This window comes from Oncorhynchus gorbuscha, linkage group LG12 (assembly GCF_021184085.1).
Source record: "Oncorhynchus gorbuscha isolate QuinsamMale2020 ecotype Even-year linkage group LG12, OgorEven_v1.0, whole genome shotgun sequence".
Classification (NCBI taxonomy): domain Eukaryota; kingdom Metazoa; phylum Chordata; class Actinopteri; order Salmoniformes; family Salmonidae; genus Oncorhynchus; species Oncorhynchus gorbuscha.
The window spans coordinates 15,238,936-15,258,189 of NC_060184.1; the positions used below are offsets into that span (position 1 = coordinate 15,238,936).

At 42.6% G+C, this 19,254-nt stretch overlaps 1 protein-coding gene across 1 annotated transcript in view; it reads right to left on the reverse strand.

Moving 5' to 3' along the window:
• The window catches only part of enpp1 (ectonucleotide pyrophosphatase/phosphodiesterase 1), a 39,818-nt gene extending 21,003 nt beyond the window's left edge, over nt 1–18,815 (reverse strand). Inside the window, exons 1-4 of the mRNA XM_046291202.1 lie at nt 18,413–18,815; nt 7,169–7,244; nt 6,545–6,670; nt 925–1,050 (exon numbers count right to left, since the gene is read on the reverse strand). Coding sequence (XP_046147158.1) covers nt 925–1,050; nt 6,545–6,670; nt 7,169–7,244; nt 18,413–18,550 — 466 coding nt within the window. The 5' untranslated portion in view covers nt 18,551–18,815. The remainder of the gene's footprint in view (nt 1–924; nt 1,051–6,544; nt 6,671–7,168; nt 7,245–18,412) is intronic.
• Between the last annotated feature and the right edge of the window lie 439 nt (nt 18,816–19,254).

The window sequence follows — 19,254 nt, forward strand, 5'->3', positions numbered from 1 at the left end:
GTGTAAGTGGGTGTCCAAATAGGAAGGCCCTAGCTTGCTGGTTCTAGAAGTGCTAGTGTAAGTGGGTGTCCAAATAGGAAGGCCCTAGCTTGCTGGTTCTAGAAGTGCTAGTGTAAGTGGGTGTCCAAATAGGAAGGCCCTAGCTTGCTGGTTCTAGAAGTGCTAGTGTAAGTGGGTGTCCAAATAGGAAGGCCCTAGCTTGCTGGTTCTAGAAGTGCTAGTGTAAGTGGGTGTCCAAATAGGAAGGCCCTAGCTTGCTGGTTCTAGAAGTGCTAGTGTAAGTGGGTGTCCAAATAGGAAGGCCCTAGCTTGCTGGTCCCTGGTACAAATAAGGTTGAGAAACACTGGTCTAAGCACTTATAAGATGGTCAGGGATAGTGAAAGATTGAGAGGGCCTTATGTTGTGGAATTCATTCCACCACACTGGAGGAGCTAGAAAAGAGAGAGACCAACATCAAATCAGAAATCAACACACACAAGTCTATCTGTGGGACTGAGTGCATTGGAACTATAGGAAGATGATTTTACAATCAAAGGTGGAATTCAGTTTATATTCAGGTGCAAATGTGTTAACTCCTAAAATCCCTTGACACAATGTCCTAATATCTGGTGAGCCTTACTTTCCTTTGGAATACAACTCTACCAACCGTCAACAACCAACTGTGAACAACCACCCACTCTAAACAACCAACCACCCACTAACGGTCAACAACCAACTGTAAACTGTCTGAGTATAGGCCTTTACGTAACAGACCTGGGCAAAATACTTGAAAGTATTTGAGGTGCACTTGATATAGCCTTAAAACAAGCATATCTAAAATATTTGAATCTATATGATAAATGTATTTGACCAAGGTCTGTTGCAAAAATGTATGTTGTTTGGGACTGCAATCCATGCAGGGACAGTTTAGTCTATGGTTTTACCTTTGCAGGAGCTGTAGTAATTTGCACAGCAGTCCCCTGCTTTCACACAGTCATCAGAGCAGGAGCACAGGCCATTGGCCAACCTCTCCTCACCACAGCGGAATCTGGAACAGGTCCAACGCTGACCTGAGAGGAGAGAGCGAGTTTATGACAGGAAAATATTTAAGTATGAGGGAGAGAGAGAGAAACAGCTTTTATGACAGAAAAATAGGGAGAATGTGAGAGAGCGAAGGACAGAGAGGGGAGAGCGCGAGAGAGAGAGGAGGAAAGAGAGGAAGAAAGAGAGGAAGAGAGCGAGTACGTGTGTGTGAGCGTGTTTGTTTGTAGGAGAGCAACTTAAGGACAAACTCAGAGAGCAGCATTTGAAGAATCTGTCATCTCTCCTACCGCCGTCTGCTTCTCACAAAGCACTACAGTAAAGCAAGTGAGTATTACCCATTAGAACAGACAGAGACAGAGCACTACCTGTTTTGAGCCCATATTATTAGCAACAAACAGGCTTGTGTTTTGCATGTTATTCTTGCATTAATACGTGTCACATATCAGTTTGCAAACAAATATATATCATTGAGTTAATAAAGCAGCATACAAACATGGTGTCTTTTTTGTTTTTTTGAGAAAGGCAGCTCCAAACTGCAGGCGTTTCGGCCTAGCTCAGTGCTTTCTGTGGTGGTGTAGCAAGCCAGCAGAAAATATGGAGCGTTATGCCATGATTGACTCAGTGTTCTGTCACTCATGGGGACACTACGTCACCACCAAGTCTAAAAGGTAGAGCTCTAAAATTCTAGCCCTTTGGGTGCTTCCATAGAGTTACATTAGAAGTGCCCATCCAAGATGGCTCAAGGTCATTGGCCACAGATAAAATGACGTCAAATCACTACAGTAGCTTTGATTGCACTGATCATGTCAACATTATACTTTCAAAATCTTAGCTAGCAGTCATCATGAATCAAGTCGACAATCTACTGGCAAATCCTTGTCACATGAAGAGAAATAATTAAGAGAAATTCTAGATAAAACGTATCGGTGCTCATCAGTCATTGGACATAAACATTACATAACAAGTTGGAAATCACAAATTCAACAATGAGTGGTTTGGAAGGAATCAGTGGCTAACTGCAAGCATTGTAAAGCAATCATTAGCCTGATATTCAGTGGAGTGGCTGTGTGGTCCCAAGTCTAAGATTAAGGTTCGCTTTTCCTAGTGTAAAATTATAAACATTGGCCATGCTGTCAATGAAGCATGATTTGTGCCGTCCTCAAAATAACTTAATTCGGAACTGCAAAATCTGACTTAAGTGAGTTCAAGACAACTGGGAACTCAGGTAAAATGAGCTACGACTGAGAAAATACGTTTTGAACTTTGATCCAACAAATTGTAAACATTCGGAACTCTGGCCTCTTTCTAGAGCCAGACTTTGATTACAAAATTTGATCACGAAGGAGTGCCGCGCCATCTTCCTGTTCAAGTGAGCACAGCACAACAAGGTGAGTCCAAACATGTAATGTATGCTGCTGCATAAATAATGTAATATGCCTGGGAGATATGCATACTGTAGCTAAGAAATGTATACTGTAGCTAAGAAAGTAATACTAAGTGTATGTTGTGTAGTAGGCTGTTTGGCCCTTGTGCCTCACCCTAATAATTTGGTCTATTTACCCCTCTTAAATGTGACTACTGTTCTGACTTGGTGGTGCACACAGCCTATAACCTGTTTTAGAGAAATGTAATCATCAAATATTTTAAGAGCTTTCATTGTCTGCTTATATGCCCACTTTATTTATCCTACGGTTCTGACTTGGTGTACAGAGAGAACACTAATGTACACCGACAGAATTCTGTCGCTGTACATTTCAAAAGTGCTGTACAAATTGTTTTATTGACTAAGTCTGTCCTAGCTCACTTAATGTCTTAATCAAAATTACAGCTTGCCTCCTATCCGCTTGTCGTCCCCGCACATGCTGACCAGACCGGACACGTCGCGTGCGTGAGCATCGCAAAATATATTTAGAAATCCATGTTATTCAATTATTGCACCCACACTGCTCAAGCGCACCAACGAGCGTCTGCGATGCCAAGGGCTAAAATAAAACTCCTTTCTATTTCTGACGTAGATAGCGCTGAAAGTTCTGCCTCTCCCATCTCCTCATTGGTTTATAGAAGCAGGTACCCACGTGCCATCTCCTCAATGGTTATACCCACGTGGGTGAATGAAAGACGAACTGTTGCCGGTTCTCGTAGTAAAACTATGAAAGTTTAGATGCCAATCGCCATATAAGCTAAACGATTAAAAAAGCCTGGAAGGAGGAGAGATGACAAGAAACTATTCGGTTGGCCGTTTTATGTGTGGATTAATTGTCAGAGTAGAGGACCTTGTGCATTTCAGGTAAAATAACAACTCAATGTTTATATCCCAGGACAAATTAGCTAGCAACAGCAAGCTAGCTAAATAGGACAAATTAGCTTGCAAGTGCAAGCTAACTAACTAAATTGCCATACATGTTTAATGCTTTTCGACCTGTCCCCAAATTAATGTCATTGGTTCAGAGTTTGTTTTGATATTTTAACATGCGTGTCGTTATCGCGTTTGGTGTATTCGGACAAAATAAACTTATGCACGTTATCGCACGCGCGCAGCCGGTTTGGGTTCGGTGTTATGCCATAGTTTGTACATCTCAATTGTCAGTAGAAACCACATTTGTTTAAGCAAGTCAGCCACATCAGCTATGTTTTTGTTAAAGTCAGTCGCTGCCAAACAGGTGTAGCAGTGGTATAGTGTAATTAATGTATTGTTTGGCGTTGTGTTGTGTAGTGGCTTTGCTAGCATGCATTCTACGCAAACTGGCTATTGTATATATTTTTTGGTGGTGTGGCTTTCATATAAGCCCTTGGGCAGCCAACTCACACATCACTTGTTTTCTTTGGTGCAAAGATATTAAACTAAGAACCAGCTTACTGTAAGTGTTGCTGTTTAGCTAGCAACAGCAGATACTGACATGTGAGTCTACAGAACATCTCCTCACAGACTGAACCAGAAGTGCCGGTTCAACTCGTGATGGTCTCTCTACCTCCCTCCCTACTGGTCAAGTGGAAGGTCTGACAGGGGGATGCTAAGCTCAGTTAGTCTTAGGAGACATGCATCCATGTTACAATAATCAAGGGGAAAAACCAACATGTTCCTGTGAGGCTCAGTTGGTAGCGCATGGCATTTGCAAAACCAGGTTTGTGTGTTCGATTTCCACATAGGACAAGTACGAAAAATGTATGAGCTCACTACTGTAAGTCACTCTGAATAAGAGCATCTGCTAAATGACTAAAATGTCATGTAAAATATAAAACCATGTGCGGGGAAACCACACTGCCGAGAATACCACATGGAAGCTAGGGGACCGCTGGCCACAGTGGCCAGTGTAACCGGAAATGGCTAGCTAGTTAGTGTTGACATCACTAGCTCAGACCATGATAAAGCTGTTTCCCTTGCTCTGCAAGGGCTGCGGCTTTTGTGGAGCGATAGGTAACGATGCTTTGTGGGAGGCAGTTGTCGATGTGTTCAGAGGGTCCCTGGTTCGAGGTGAGGAGAGTGTTGGAAGCAGTACTGTTACACCAGAAAGGACTCTAAAAGGGAAGACTTGGCACTTTGGATAAAAGCGTCTGCTAAATGGCATATATTATTATTATTATTATATTACTGTGGGTTTCAGGGTAGCCTAGTGGTTAGAGCATTGGACTAGTAACCGGAAGGTTGCGAGTTCAAACCCCCGTGCTGACAAGGTACAAATCTGTCGTTCTGCGCTGAACAGGCAGTTAACCCACTGTTCCCAGGCTGTCATTGAAAATAAGAAAGTTCTTAACTGACTTGCCTGGTTAAATAAAGGTAAAAAAAAAACATGGATGCTGTTGCACATGATTGACCACATGGGTTCTGTCATGCTCTGCCTTATCTCAGAGTCCACATGCCTGCCATCTGCAGTGAACATTCCAGTTCACCTAAAAAAAAAAGTGTTTTATAATAGTGTTAATAATTTATTCTGTACAGGAGAAAGCATTCATCTTTAAGTCCACGCACGCACGCACGCACGCATACACACAAAAAAGCATGTACACACACACACAACACAGTATTCAGATCCTTTGACTTTTTCCACATTTTGTTACATTACAGCCTTATTCTAAAATGGATTACATTTACAATCTACACACAATACCCTAATGACAAAGCGAAAATATTTATTATTATTATTTTTTTTTTTATTAAATATAAAAAACAAATACTTTATTTACTATTCAGACCTTTTGCTATGAGACTCGAAATTGAGCTCAGGTGCATCCTGTTTCAATTGATCATCCTTGATGTTTCTACAACTTGATTGGAGTCCACCTGTGGGAAATTTAATTGATTGGACATGATTTGGAAAGGCACACACCGGTTTATGTAAGGTCCCACAGTTGAGAGTGCATGTAAGGGAAAAAAAATCAAGCCATGAGGTCAAAGGAATTGTCCGTAGAGCTCTGAGACAGGATTGTCAAGGCACACATCTGGGGAAGGGTACCAAAAAATGTCTGTAGCATTGAAGGTCCCCAAGAACACAGTGGCTTCCATCATTCTTAAATTGTAGAAGTTTGGAACCAACAAGACTCTTCCTTGAGCTGGCCGCCCGGCCAAACTGAGCAATCGGGGGAGAAGGGCCTTGGTCAGGGAGGTGACCAAGAACCAGATGGTCACTCTGAGAGAGCTCCCGTTCCACTGTGGAGATGGGAGAACCTTCTAGAAGGCCTGATTGCAGCACTCCGCCAATCAGGCTTTTAAGATTAGCCGACAGAAGCCACTCCTCTCTCAGTAAAAGGCACATGACAGCCCACTTGGAGTTTGCCAAAAGACACCTAAAGAACTCTCAGACCATGAGAAACAAGATTCTCTGGCCTGATGAAAACAAGATTGAACTCTTTGGCCTGAATGCCAAGCATTGCATCTGGAGGAAACCTGGCACCATCTCTACAGTGAAGCATGGTGGTGGCAGCATCATGCTGTGGGGATGTTTTTCAACGGCAGGGACTGGGAGACAAGTCAAGATCGAGGGAAAGATGAACGGAGCAAATTGGAGAGAGATCCTTGATAAAAACCTGCTACAGAGCATCCAGGACCTCAGACTGGGAGCGAAGGTTCACCTTCCAACAGGACAGCGACCCTAAGCACACAGCCAAGACAATGCAGGAGTGGCTTCGGGACAAGTCTCTGAACGTCCTTCAGTGTCCCAGCCAGAGCCCGGGCTTGAACCCAATCGAGCATCTCTGAAGAGACCTGAAAATAGCTGTGCAGCGACACTCCCCATCCAACCTGACAGAGCTTGAGAGGATCAGCAGAGAAGAATGGGAGAAACTCCCCAAATACAGGTGTGTCGAGCTTGTAGCGTCATACAGAAGAAGACTCAAGGCTGTAGTTGCTGCCAAAGGTGCTTCAACAAAGTACTGAGGTCTGAATACTTATGTAAATGCGATATTTCCGTTTTTTCCTTTGTCATTATGGGCTAATAGATGGTGGGTAACCTGGCCCATTCTCTCCTGCTCATACCTCTGGTAGTGTAGTGTTGCAGTAACACTTGAGGTAGTCTAGGGACTTACCAGGCTCCACGCACACCTCAGTGTAATCCAGACAGCAGTTTCCCTCTTTCTCACAGGACAGGTCACAGTGGCACGATGCAGACTTGTCCCTGCTGCCCATCACACACCTGTTTTTACAGCTTGTCACTACAGGGGATGAGGAAAATATGTCATTGTGTTACTCAGGATGTCAACTACGCTAATCAGAATGTGACTTGTTACACAGAATTACATTTATATTACTCAGAACATCAAATACGTTACTCAGAATGTTATTTACATTCCTCAGAATAATTGGGAACATTTGACAGATTACAAAAAGCAGGAAAAAGTACATATGATTAGTTAGTTCTGGATGAAAACACAATGAATGCTGTGCTTAACATGGATGTTAAATGCTGACCTTAGCTGTTTTTTTGCCTTTTCTCAAAATAAAATATTGAACCATTTAAACTGGACATTCAATGCATTAAATTAGACTAGAACAGGATTTCTATTTTTACTGAAAAGCGTCTATTCAGTGGGCGAGTTCATAAAGACAATGGCGGGTTTTGTTTCTGTGTTTACAAATGGTCAGTTTTGCACAGCTGCCAAGCACAAAAAAGGTCCGTAGACAGAGATGGCTCATTGTTAACTAAACCGTACCTTTAACATCGCAGCGCTGCTTCAAGGCAAATACGACCACGATGACAGTGATCATCAGCAAGCAGAGCAACAGTACCTATTGGTGAGACGAGATAAAAAAATATGATAAAATTCCCCAAGTGTAGGAGTCCAAGCAATCAAATATATTTCTAAAGTCCTTTTATATCAGCAGTTATCACAAAGTGCTTCACAGTAACCCTGGCCTAGAACTCAGAGGAAGAAACGCAGAAGCAGGAAAAGGTTCCTACAAGTAAAACATCTGGAAAGGAAAAGAGATACATTTAGCATCTTGTATCCTGTATAGTCCACTATTACCATTTTCACAGTATTCTGCCGACTCAAACCATACAGTGCTGGCTTGGATATTTTATTGTCACATTATCTTTCCAGCACGGTTCCAGTACCTACAGTGCATTCGGAAAGTATTCAGACCCTTTGACTTTTTCCATATTTTGTTACATTACAACCTTCTCTAAAAATAGATTTCTCTCCATCAATCTACACACAATACCCCATGATGACAAAGCAAAAATCGGTTATAATTTTTAGCAAAATTGTGTGTGTATATATATATATATAAAAAAATTTGCTAAAAAAAATTAAGGGAACACTTAAACAACACAATGTAACTCCAAGTCAATCACACTTCTGTGAAATCAAACTGTCCACTTAGGAAGCAACACTGATTGACAATCAATTTCACATTCTGTTGTGCAAATGGAATAGACAACAGGTGGAAATTATAGGCAATTAGCAAGACACCCCCAATAAAGGAGTGGTTCTGCAGGTGATAACCACAGACCACTTCTCAGTTCCTATGCTTCCTGGCTGATGTTTTGGTCCCTTTTGAATGCTGGCGGTGCTTTCACTCTAGTGGTAGCGTGAGACAGAGTCTACAACCCACACAAGTGGCTCAGGCAGAGCAGCTCATCCAGGATGGGACATCAATGCGAGTTGTGGCAAGAAGGTTTGCTGTGTCTGTCAGCGTAGTGTCCAGAGCATGGAGGCGCTACCAGGAGACAGGCCAGTACATCAGGAGACGTGGAGGAGGCCAACAACCCAGCAGCAGGACCGCTACCTCCGCCTTTGTGCAAGGAGGAGCAGGAGGAGCACTGCCAGAGCCCTGCAAAATGACCTCCAGCAGGCCACAAATGTGCATGTGTCTGCTCAAACGGTCAGAAACAGACTCCATGAGGGTGGTATGAGGGCCTGACCTCCACAGGTGGGGGTTGTGCTTACAGAGAACACCAACATTGGCAAATTCGCCACTGTTGCCCTGTGCTCTTCACGGATGAAAGCAGGTTCACACTGAGCACGTGACAGACGTGACAGTCTGGAGACGCCGTGGAGAACGTTCTGCTGCCTGCAACATTCTCCAGCATGACCGGTTTGGAGGTGGGTTCAGTCATGGTGTGGGGTGGCATTTCTTTGGGGGCCGCACAGGCCTCCATGCGCTCACCAGAGGTAGCCTGACTGCCATTAGGTACCGAGATGAGATCCTCAGACCCCTTGTGAGACCATATGCTGGTGCGGTTGGCCCTGGGTTCCTCCTAATGCAAGACAATGCTAGACCTATATATATATATATGCCATTTAGCAGACGCTTTTATCCAAAGCGACTTACAGTCATGTGTGCATACATTCTACGTATGGGACCTCATCTGGCTGGAGTGTGTCAGCAGTTCCTGCAAGAGGAAGGCATTGATGCTATGGACTGGCCCGCCCGTTCCCCAGACGTGAATCCAATTGAGCACATATGGGACATCATGTCCAGGAGTTGGTGGATGCTTTAGACCAGGTCTGGGAGGAGATCCCTCAGGAGACCATCCGCCACCTCATCAGGAGCATGCCCAGGCATTGTAGGGAGATCATACAGGCACGTGGATGCCACACACACTAACTCAATGATTATACACTGCTAAAAAAAGGGAGCACTTAAACAACACAATGTAACTCCAAGTCAATCACACTTCTGTGAAATCAAACTGTCCACTTAGGAAGCAACACTGATTGACAATACAATTCACATGTTGTTGTGCAAATGGAATAGACAACAGGTGGAAATTATAGGCAATTAGCAAGACACCCCCAATAAAGGAGTGGTTCTGCAGGGGGTGACCACAGACCACTTCTCAGTTCCTATGCTTCCTTGCTGATGTTTTGGTCACTTGAATGCTGGCGGTGTTTTCACTCTAGTGGTAGCAGCTCATCCAATTTGGGGAAAAATTGTTTAAACTGTGTATTTTTTATTCTCTTTGACATTTGTTTTAGAAATTTGTATTCAGAATATTGCTAGGAGTTATCATTTGTCATACAGTAAATCATTTGTCTGGATTTTCTGAATCAGAAATGCCCTAAACTAAACTGCTGTTCTGGTCAAGCCTCTCGAGGTTATGGCGAAGGTGCCATCTAGATACATGAAATTGTTATACAATTTGACCAAGAACAGTCAGAACCTCAACCGTCTGAAGCAATGGCGACAATGGCATTCAGTATGGTCCTGCACCACTGCTACCGTGAGACTGGAGTCCGAGCCAGCAACCTGTACACAGCATCCAGTCAAAGCCATCAACTGCCTTTTCTCTCATGTCTTTTTCTCTCACGCTGTGCGACATGAGTCCACGTAGAGTGAGCATGGAGAGAGATCCTGTCAACTTCCTTCATGCTGCTGGTGTACTGGTAGGAAAATGGACAATACATAACAGACTGTAAAGGACAGTGAACATGTGCCATTCGGGAGGATGAACTGAAACACTATCTGAAGAAGAACATGAAGACACGCCAGAAGGATGAGTGCCGGGAAATAGGGTGTGGTCAACCATGCCTGTAATTGATTTAGCCTTATCCAAAATTACAGGTGACCATTGCTGTACATTGATATCCTGGGTGAGGATAACTTGACTATTGTAGTGGAACATCTGAAAGAGCTCAGCAGTGATCTCGCAATCTAACACCAACCAGACAACGACTGGAATCCGTTTTGAAGGGTTCAGTTCTTATTTGGTGTTATGGGAACTACAATGTTTATTTGATTGATTTATGTCTTGGACATGTGTTTTTTCAATAAATACGTATAACTGTCTAATGCACTGCATCTCAGTGCAAGAGCCATTACTACAGTCCCTGGTTCGATTCCAGGCTGTATCACATCCGGTCGTGATTGGGAGTCCCATAGCGCACCATTGGCCCAGCATCGTCTGGGTTTGGCCATCCTTGTAAATAAGAATTTGTTCTTAACTGACTTGCCTAGTTAAATAAAAATGTTAAATAAAAAATAATTTGTGTTAAAAATTGTGCAGCTAAGCTGTTGACATTTCTTGCCATGTCATTACTGACCCCTGAAGGAGACACCTCAGAACCCTATTTACCAGATATTTCCTATGCCTAATTACATGTCTGATGAAGACTATGATAATCCATAACGACAAGGTAAAAACATTGACTTAATGGTGCAACATGTCCATAGGCCATGGTCACGGCGGTGGTTATGTGAATGGTGCTCCCAAGGTAGAGTGAACCATAACCTGCTCCAGAGCACTCAGGAGTGTTCATCAATCTCGATGTACTTTGCTCTGTTCATCTTTCCCTCGATCCTGACTAGTCTCCCAGTCCATGCCGCTTAAAAACATCCCCACAGCACGATGCTGCCACCATGCTGCCAACACCATTATTCACCGTAGTGATGCTGCCAGATGTGATGTGATCAAGGATGATGATCAATGGAAACAGGATGCACCAGAGCTCCATTTCAAGTCTCATAGCAACGCATCTGAATACATATGTAAATAAGGTATTTCTGTTTTTAAATCAGTTTTCCCTTTTCCAATGTAGGGCTGTGACATGCACTATTGTGTGTAGATCCATTTCAAGTCTCATAGCAACGCATCTGAATACATATGTAAATAAGGTATTTCTGTTTTTAAATCAGTTTTCCCTTTTCCAATGTAGGGTATTGTGTGTAGATGAATTAAATGAATATTTTCCTAATCAATTTTAGGATAAGGCTGTAACGTAACAAAATGTGGAAATAGGGGTCTGAATAGTTTCCAAATGCACTGTATGTTGGATAGGTACGAGGCCAGCACAGTACATATCATGGGTATATAATGTTATGAAAGCATTGCGTCCTGAAAAACCATCTTGGATCTCTTCTCATCCGATCAAACTATTATCCCTATTGTGACGCTACGTAGCACTCACTCTGGTTAAACCAGAGTACCTCTTTCTCTGCTTTATCCCAGTATTCAATCTTCTGGGGATTGTTTTGTGGCTTTTTTATATTGTGTACATGGGATTTTAAATCACTTTCACTGTTAGTAAGGTCAGTAAATCGAGACTGCAAAGTGACATCGCATACCACAGAAAAGTATTGTGTCAGAAAAATGATGAAGAGACGTTTGGCAGCAGTCTTTCCTGCTGTGACCTTGAGAAATATTATTGTAACTTGTGTATGAGGAAAACATCTAGTCGTTTATAATCGAGAGAAACCAAACTTTTTTTTTTTAAATAGACACATCCTAGAATAATAATCAACCAAAACAATAAATGAAATACTAAAGACCATACCCAAATTAATCTTCTTGAAAATGTGTCGTATGACACTTTAATCTTTCCCATTCAAATGTATACCTCTCTTCTGGGTACAAATAAAAAGCCAGTAATTCTCCACATCTGGGTGTTGGCCCTCTAACTGAGAAGTAAATGCTGGTCGTAAGACAACTCCCCTCCTCCTGGCTGCCTGGTGGTCTGCTCCGACTGGCTCTTCTGGCAATGGAAGGGTGCACGGCTGGCCACATGTTTAATTAGTGGGTGGTTCAAAGACTGTGGTTCTCAGTGATTTTAAGTTTCAACTGAGTCAGCCATGTTAAAAGGGAGGGATATACAGAAGTTTAATAATCAAGGCTTGAAGAGAGTCAAGAGTCTCATTAGAGGCTAGCAGGACATGTCAGGATTAGAACTGGGCTCTAATCAGTATGGCGTGTTCTCATTGTGGGTTAAAACCAAGAACCTGTAGTAAAGAGCATAAAAGACAACTCAGGTCCTAATCTTGGAGTGCTTTGAAAACTCTGAAGACTTTGTTTCATGAATCATATGCTGTACATGTGTGATGTCGTAAGCCGAATATGGCTTACTGGAAAAGCCATATTAGAACGAAATATTGTGCAAGTATGTATATGTGTGTGTGTGTGTGTGTGTGTGTGTGTGTGTGTGTGTGTGTGTGTAGATGTGTTTATGTTTGCAAGAGTGTGTGTGTACACGTGCGTAATAGTGTGTGTGGTGTTTGAGAAACCTGGCTGGTGTCCTGGGTGTCCAAGGGTAAAGTATCAAGGTCCAGTGAAAGTAAACACCCTGTCTGGTGGAAACCTACAGCAGGCGCCTCAGGACACTAAACAGAATACACATCTCACAACCCAAATGTTGGGAGTAGCTATACACACCCCAGGTTAATTGAGCAAGACTACTCAAAAATGTCAATTTGCTTCATGTAATCATGAAGGATTCCTGTTATTGGTTGACTTTTTGTATTATTACTCTGTATGTAAATCCAAGACATTCAAGGGGTTCTCTCTCTTTTCTACATTGTAGAATAATAGAAGACAAACTGTGAAATAACATATGGGATTGTGTATTCAGAAAAAAAGTGTTAAATAAAAAATATATTTTAAATTCTTCAAAGTAGTCACCCTTTGCCTTGACAGCTTTGCACACTCTTAGCATTATCTCAACCAGTTTCATGAGTTAGTCACCTGGAATGCATTTAAATTAACAGGTGTGTCTTGTTAAAAGTACATTTATAGAATTTCTTTCCTTCTTAATGCATTTGAGCCAATCAGTTGTGTTGTGACAAGGTAAGAGTGGTATACAGAAGATTCGGTAAAAGGCCAAGTCCATATTATGGTAAGAACAGCTCAAATAAGCAAAGAGAAATGACAGTCCATCATTATTTTAAGACATGGTCATTCAATCCGGAAAATTTCAAGAACTTTTCAAGTTTCTTCAAGTGCAGTCGAAAAAACCATCAAATGCTATTGTGAAACTGGATCTCATGAGGACCGCCACAGGAAAGGAAGACCCAGAGTTACCTCTGCTGCAGAGGATAAGTTCATTAGAATTATCAAACCAATGGACAGATTTCCACCAGTGTAACATCCATTGCTCGTGTTTCTTGGCCCAAGCAAGTCTCTTCTTCTCATTGGTGTCATTTAACCAATATTTAAAAAAAATATGCAGCCTTTTAAGCATTCTAGTACAGTTAAATAGTTAACACACACAAGGACGCAGCGATCTAAGGCACTGCATCTCAGTGCAAGAGGCGTCACTAGTCCCTGGTTCGAATCCAGGCTCTATCACATCCGGCCGTGATTTGGAGTCCCATAGGGCGGTGCACATTTGGCACAGCGTTGTCCGGGATTGGCCGGGGAAGTAGTCATTGTAAATAAGAATTTGTTCTTAACTAACTTGCCTAGTTTAAAAAAAATGTTACACACACACACTGATCAAAATTATTTTGTTGGCATTTACACATCCCCATTACCAGTAAAACATAATCAAAAACTATTTATTTCATTTACTTGCTGTGCTGTTTCATTGTTCATTTCATTCTCAACCAGGATATCCATGGAACGCCGTTTGGGTCCTTGTGTGTCAAATAACGCCTATTTGACGTGTCATAAGCTTGTTGACCAATCAGGATCTGAATGGGACTGCACGTTACATAATACATAACCCGGTCCGGTCGAGGCTCACTAGCCAGATGAAGCTAGCTGGTTGCTTATAGCGCTGGATTTGGGCAACAGGGTTAAGTAGCTGGCTAGCTATTTAAACTCAGCAAAAAAAGATAAGTCCCTTTTTCAGGACCCTGTCTTTCAAAGATAATTTGTAAAAATCCAAATAACTTCACAGGTCTTAATTGTAAAAGGGTATAAACACTGTTTCCCATACTTGTTCACTGAACCATAAACAATTAATGAACATGCACCTGTGGAACGGTCGTTAGACACTAACAGCTTACAGACGGTAGGCTACTAAGGTGAGTTGTGAAAACTTAGGATACTAAAGAAGCCTTTCTACTGACTGAAAAACACCAAAAGAAAAATGCCCAGGGACCCTGCTCATCTGCGTGAACGTGCCTTAGGCATTCTGCAAGGAGGCATGAGGACTGCAGATGTGGCCAGGGCAAAAAATTGCAACGTCTGTACTGTGAGATGCCTAAGACAGGGCTACAGGGAGACAGGACGAACAGCTGATCGTCCTCGCAGTGGCAGACCACGTGTAACAACACCTGCACAGGATCGGTACATCCGAACATCACACCTGCAGGACAGGTACAGGATGGCAACAACAGCTCGAGTTACAACACGAACGTACAATCCCCCCACCAGTGCTCAGACTGTCCGCAATAAGCTGAGAGAGGCTGGACTGAGGGCTTGTAGGCCTGTTGTAAGGCAGGTCCTCCCCAGACATCACCGGCAACAACGTCTCCTATGGGCACAAACCCACCATCGCTGGATCAGACGGGACTGACAAAAATTGCTCTTCACCCTCCGAGTCGCAATCTCAAAGCTGTGCATTACAGGAAAGATATCTTCCTCCCTCATGTGGTACCCTTCCTGCAAGCTCATCCTGACATGACCCTCCAGTATGACAATGCCTCCAGCCATACTACTCGTTGTGTGTGTGATTTCCTGCAAGACAAGAATATCCGTTCTGCCATGGCCAGCGAAGAACCCGGATCTCAATCTCATTGAGCACATCTGGGACCTGTTGGCGCGGAGGGCTAGGGCCATTCCCCCCAGAAATGTCCAGGAACTTGCAGGTGCCTTGATGGAAGAGTGGGGTAACATCTCACAGCAAGAACTGGCAAATCTGGTGCAGTCCATGAGGAGATGCACTGCAGTACTTAATGCAGCTGGTGGCCACACCAGATATGGACTGTTACTTTTGATTTTGACCCTCCCTTTGTTCAGGGACACATTATTCAAATTCTGTTAGTCACATGTCTGTGGAACTTGTTCAGTTTGTTTCAGTTGCTGAATCTTGTTATGTTCATACAAATATTTACACATGTTAAGTTTGGTGAAAATAAACGCAGTTGACAGTGAGAGGACATTTGTTATTTTGTTTTATTTTCATGAACTGAAGTTTAATTTGAATAGGCGAACAACAATACTTGGATTCAAAGATTCCAAAATCATTGCTAAGAATAATGAAAATGACTGCAGTTTCTACTGGTCATTGTTTTCACGCTGGTTGTATTGGTGCTAGCTTGGTACCAAGCTAAAGCTAGCTACCCCTGAAGTTGCAGTCGAACAAATTATACTTTATTACCAATGTGGTATTGAAAACACATTGTTCCTTGTCTGGTGTTTACAGACTTCTTTGTACAGCTTTGACAATGCTACTATATATGTTTTGATACGCAAAGACCCAAACGGCGTTCCATAGTATGTATGTTATGAAGCTAATAGCAGTGACCCTATTACGACACGCAAAGACCCAAACGGCGTTCCATAGTATGCATGTCGTGAAGCTAATAGCAGTGACGCTATTACTGTGTAACTCTGGTAGGGCAACATCTGAAAAATAGTGCACTTGATAGTGTGTACCGGTGCTCGACCAGTCGGTGAAAGCCAACATCACCCACGACAGAGAACGGTTGATTGTCAAGGGCAATGGATTCCATTATCTTGGTTTTAATGGATTTTGCTTTTGAGTTGTCTTGCTGAAATGTTCTTACTCCTTCAAATGACTGCTTGACTTGTTGACTGCTCAATCCACACAGCAAACATTGTTGGCTAGATTAGGGATGCTGTGTTGCACGTGTAGTGCAACATTTTACGTGCCGTCATTACATCATGTACCTACGTTATATAGGTATGCATGGCAGCTTTGACATCGATATTATAACACAGATACCGATGTTGGCATTTTTAGCTAATATTGGCCGATTCCGATATGTTCACCGATATATTGCACATCCCTACTCAACACACCTCCAGGCTGTGTAAGGGCCATTTGACCAAGAAGGAGTGATGGAGTGCTGCATCAGATGGCCAGGCCTCCACAATCACCTGACCTCAACCCAATTGAGATGGTTTGGGATGAGTTGGACCGCAAAATGAAATAAAAGCAGCCAAAAAGTGCTCAGCATATGTGGAAACTCCTTCAAGACTGTTGGGAAAGCATGAAGCTAGTTGAGAGAATGCCAAGTGTGCAAAGCTGTCATCAAGGCAAAGGGTGGCTACTTTGAAAAATCTCAAACATAAAATATATTTAGATTTGTTAACACTTTTTTGGCTATGACATGATTCCATATGTGTTATTTCACAGTTGTGATGTCTTCACTATTATTCTACAATGTAGAAAATAGTAGATATAAAGAAAAACCCTAGAATGACCAAACCGTTGACTGGTGTCGTATGATATGTATTCATTTGCGGATGTCGATCATCCCTTTCATATGACATGTTACGAATTTGCAAAATGTACATTATGTTCAAAATTTGCAAAACGTACATTACAAATTTGCAAAATGTACAATATGTTCTGAATTTGCAAATGTATGATACAGTTACAAATTCCAATTTGTTGTGGCTAATGCTAGCTAGGTGGCTAATGCTAGCTAGGTGGCTAATGCTAGCTAGCTCTAGGGGTTAAGGTTAGGATTTGGGGTTAAAGGGTAAGCTAAAAGGGTTAAGGTTAGGTGAAGGGTTAGCTAACATGCTAAGTTGTTGCAAAGTAACTAAACAGTAGTAAGTATTTGCAAAGTTAATTAGCTAAGGTCCCCGTGATGAGTTTCAAACAAGCAACCTTCGGGTTGCTAGGCGTTCACGTTATACACCTGCCCATCCACTCAGACCAACCAACCCTCCTTATGTTTTTGCCTTAAGTAATCTTATGCAACCATACCAAATGTAACATATCATACTAAGTTGAGTGTCCCGGCATTACGTTTACTATTTTATGTCTAGTCTATGAGACCAGCCTGTATGGCAACAAGCTCTAATATTGCCATCTGTTATATTTCACAACTCTAAACCGATGTTTGCAGAATGATTCCTGAAGAGAGTTGACTCATGTCTGACAGGACATATTGCCCAAGTGCATGCAAGCTGATTGTTGAGACATTGCGCTGTAAGTAGCGCACGTAGGCTACGGAGACATTCTTGAACGTAAGGATATAGTAATTGCAAGTTCAGACAACCACAACGTCAATGGCTGGCACAGGCAAGTAGGGAAGTGAACTCCGGTCGCTGGCAGACACCCTACCCATCACACGAAAGAGGTTAACTGGCTTGGTGGGAATTGGTGAGGATCGCTAAACGGCCCCTCCAAATGGGAAGGCAGGTCCTTGTGCTTTGACCTAGCATGGCCCCCTCACATGTTCTGATGGCCGCCATCTCACTTCTGACACCACTGTAGTAAAAGCCGGGCAAGGAAGTAAACCCAGGTCCCTGGTGTGAAATGCAAACACCCTACAAATCGTGCCAATCGGATTAATCCGCTAGGTGAGAATTGTAACGTGGCTCATATCGCCATTAATGATTGAACATCATTGCCCCAGGGCAGTGATATGGGACATTGCCCTGTTTAGGGTGCCATCTTTTGGATGGGACTTTAAACGGGTGTCCTGACTCTCTGTGTCACTTAAGATTACATGACACTTAATCATAAGAGTAGGGGTGTTAACCCCGGTGTCCTGGCCCTCATACCGTCATGGCCACCTAATCATCCACAACTTCCAATTGGCTCATTCACCCTCTCTCCCCTGTAACTATTCCCTAGGTTGTTGCTGTAAATAAAAACATGTTCTCAGTCAACTTACCTGGTAAAATAACGTTTAAAAGAAATACAATGTAAAAATACCTCATCAGCTTAGTTTAACTGTCTTACCCAATCAGAACCCAAAATATAAGATCGTTTTAGCCTACTCAACTGTTTATAAACAATGTCATTGCTCCTTTATGTAATTCAATAGCCTATCAAATTCGATAACATAAACACCTGTTCGCTTGCAATAGCCTATGAACGAATCATTGAATGGGTGCCATCCAAAAGATAACATGCCAACAAATGAATTGAAATGTAGGCTATGCATGCTGGTAATTGGCTTTAAAGTTTGGCTAGGTTACATTGTATCATCATGCCATATAACATCACCAAGAGTGCAGACAGCGCAGGTACACTTGATCCTAGTTTTACCATAGCCTACCCAGCCCGAAAAGTTACAGTAATTCCACTCACCGCAACGATTACCATGCGGTTCTTCGACCTCTTTTTATGGACCTGTCCACTCTGTCTCATCTGATTGTCTCGACCAGGTGAACCTAGTAAATTGGCAGCCTGCTCAGTCGAAAGGTCATCTGCTTTGGATATTTCCATTCTGCAGAAAGTTTTTCCCGGGGGGTTTGTAACAGAAAGTTTTTGCAGACTTGAGAGAAAATAGTCTGGTCTCTTTTGCCTTTGGATTTTGTAGGGCTCAATGAAGAACCGCCTTCTTTTAGTGTTGACGTCTCGAAGTTAGCGTTGAGCCTAATCCTTATACAACATGTGCAGCCAGCTGAGTCAGGGTTAAGTACAGTATTGGAGTAGTACCATTAAAAAGTAAATTACAAGACTTCCGCGACCAAGTACTGCCACACCACCCTCACGAATGGCAGAGGAAACATCGAAAATAGACGCCACAATGGGTATGGAGAGCTAGAGTTGGACGTTTGTAATTATGTTGAGAGGATATTTGTAATTAGCCAACATTCGATTTATGTACAATAACTACTCACTGTAATTATTACAATAGACTACCTCGGACATGTATAAAGACGGCTAAACTTCAGTTTGAAGGTGGTATACTGTTTAGGCTACACAACTCAACATCGCTCAAGGAAAAATTCTACAAGTTCAGATAATGCATCACTGCCGCCACCTTTTGGTGATCATGAAGCTTGCAAACGCCAACCTCATAACCTTCCAAGACTATGGCTAATACGAGAACTTAATTTGTAGATTGGGAGGTGCCAGAACAAAAAGTGAGCGCGAGAGTTGGCTGACCTGGGGAGTTCTGAGGTACCAGAAGGCATTGCATGCAT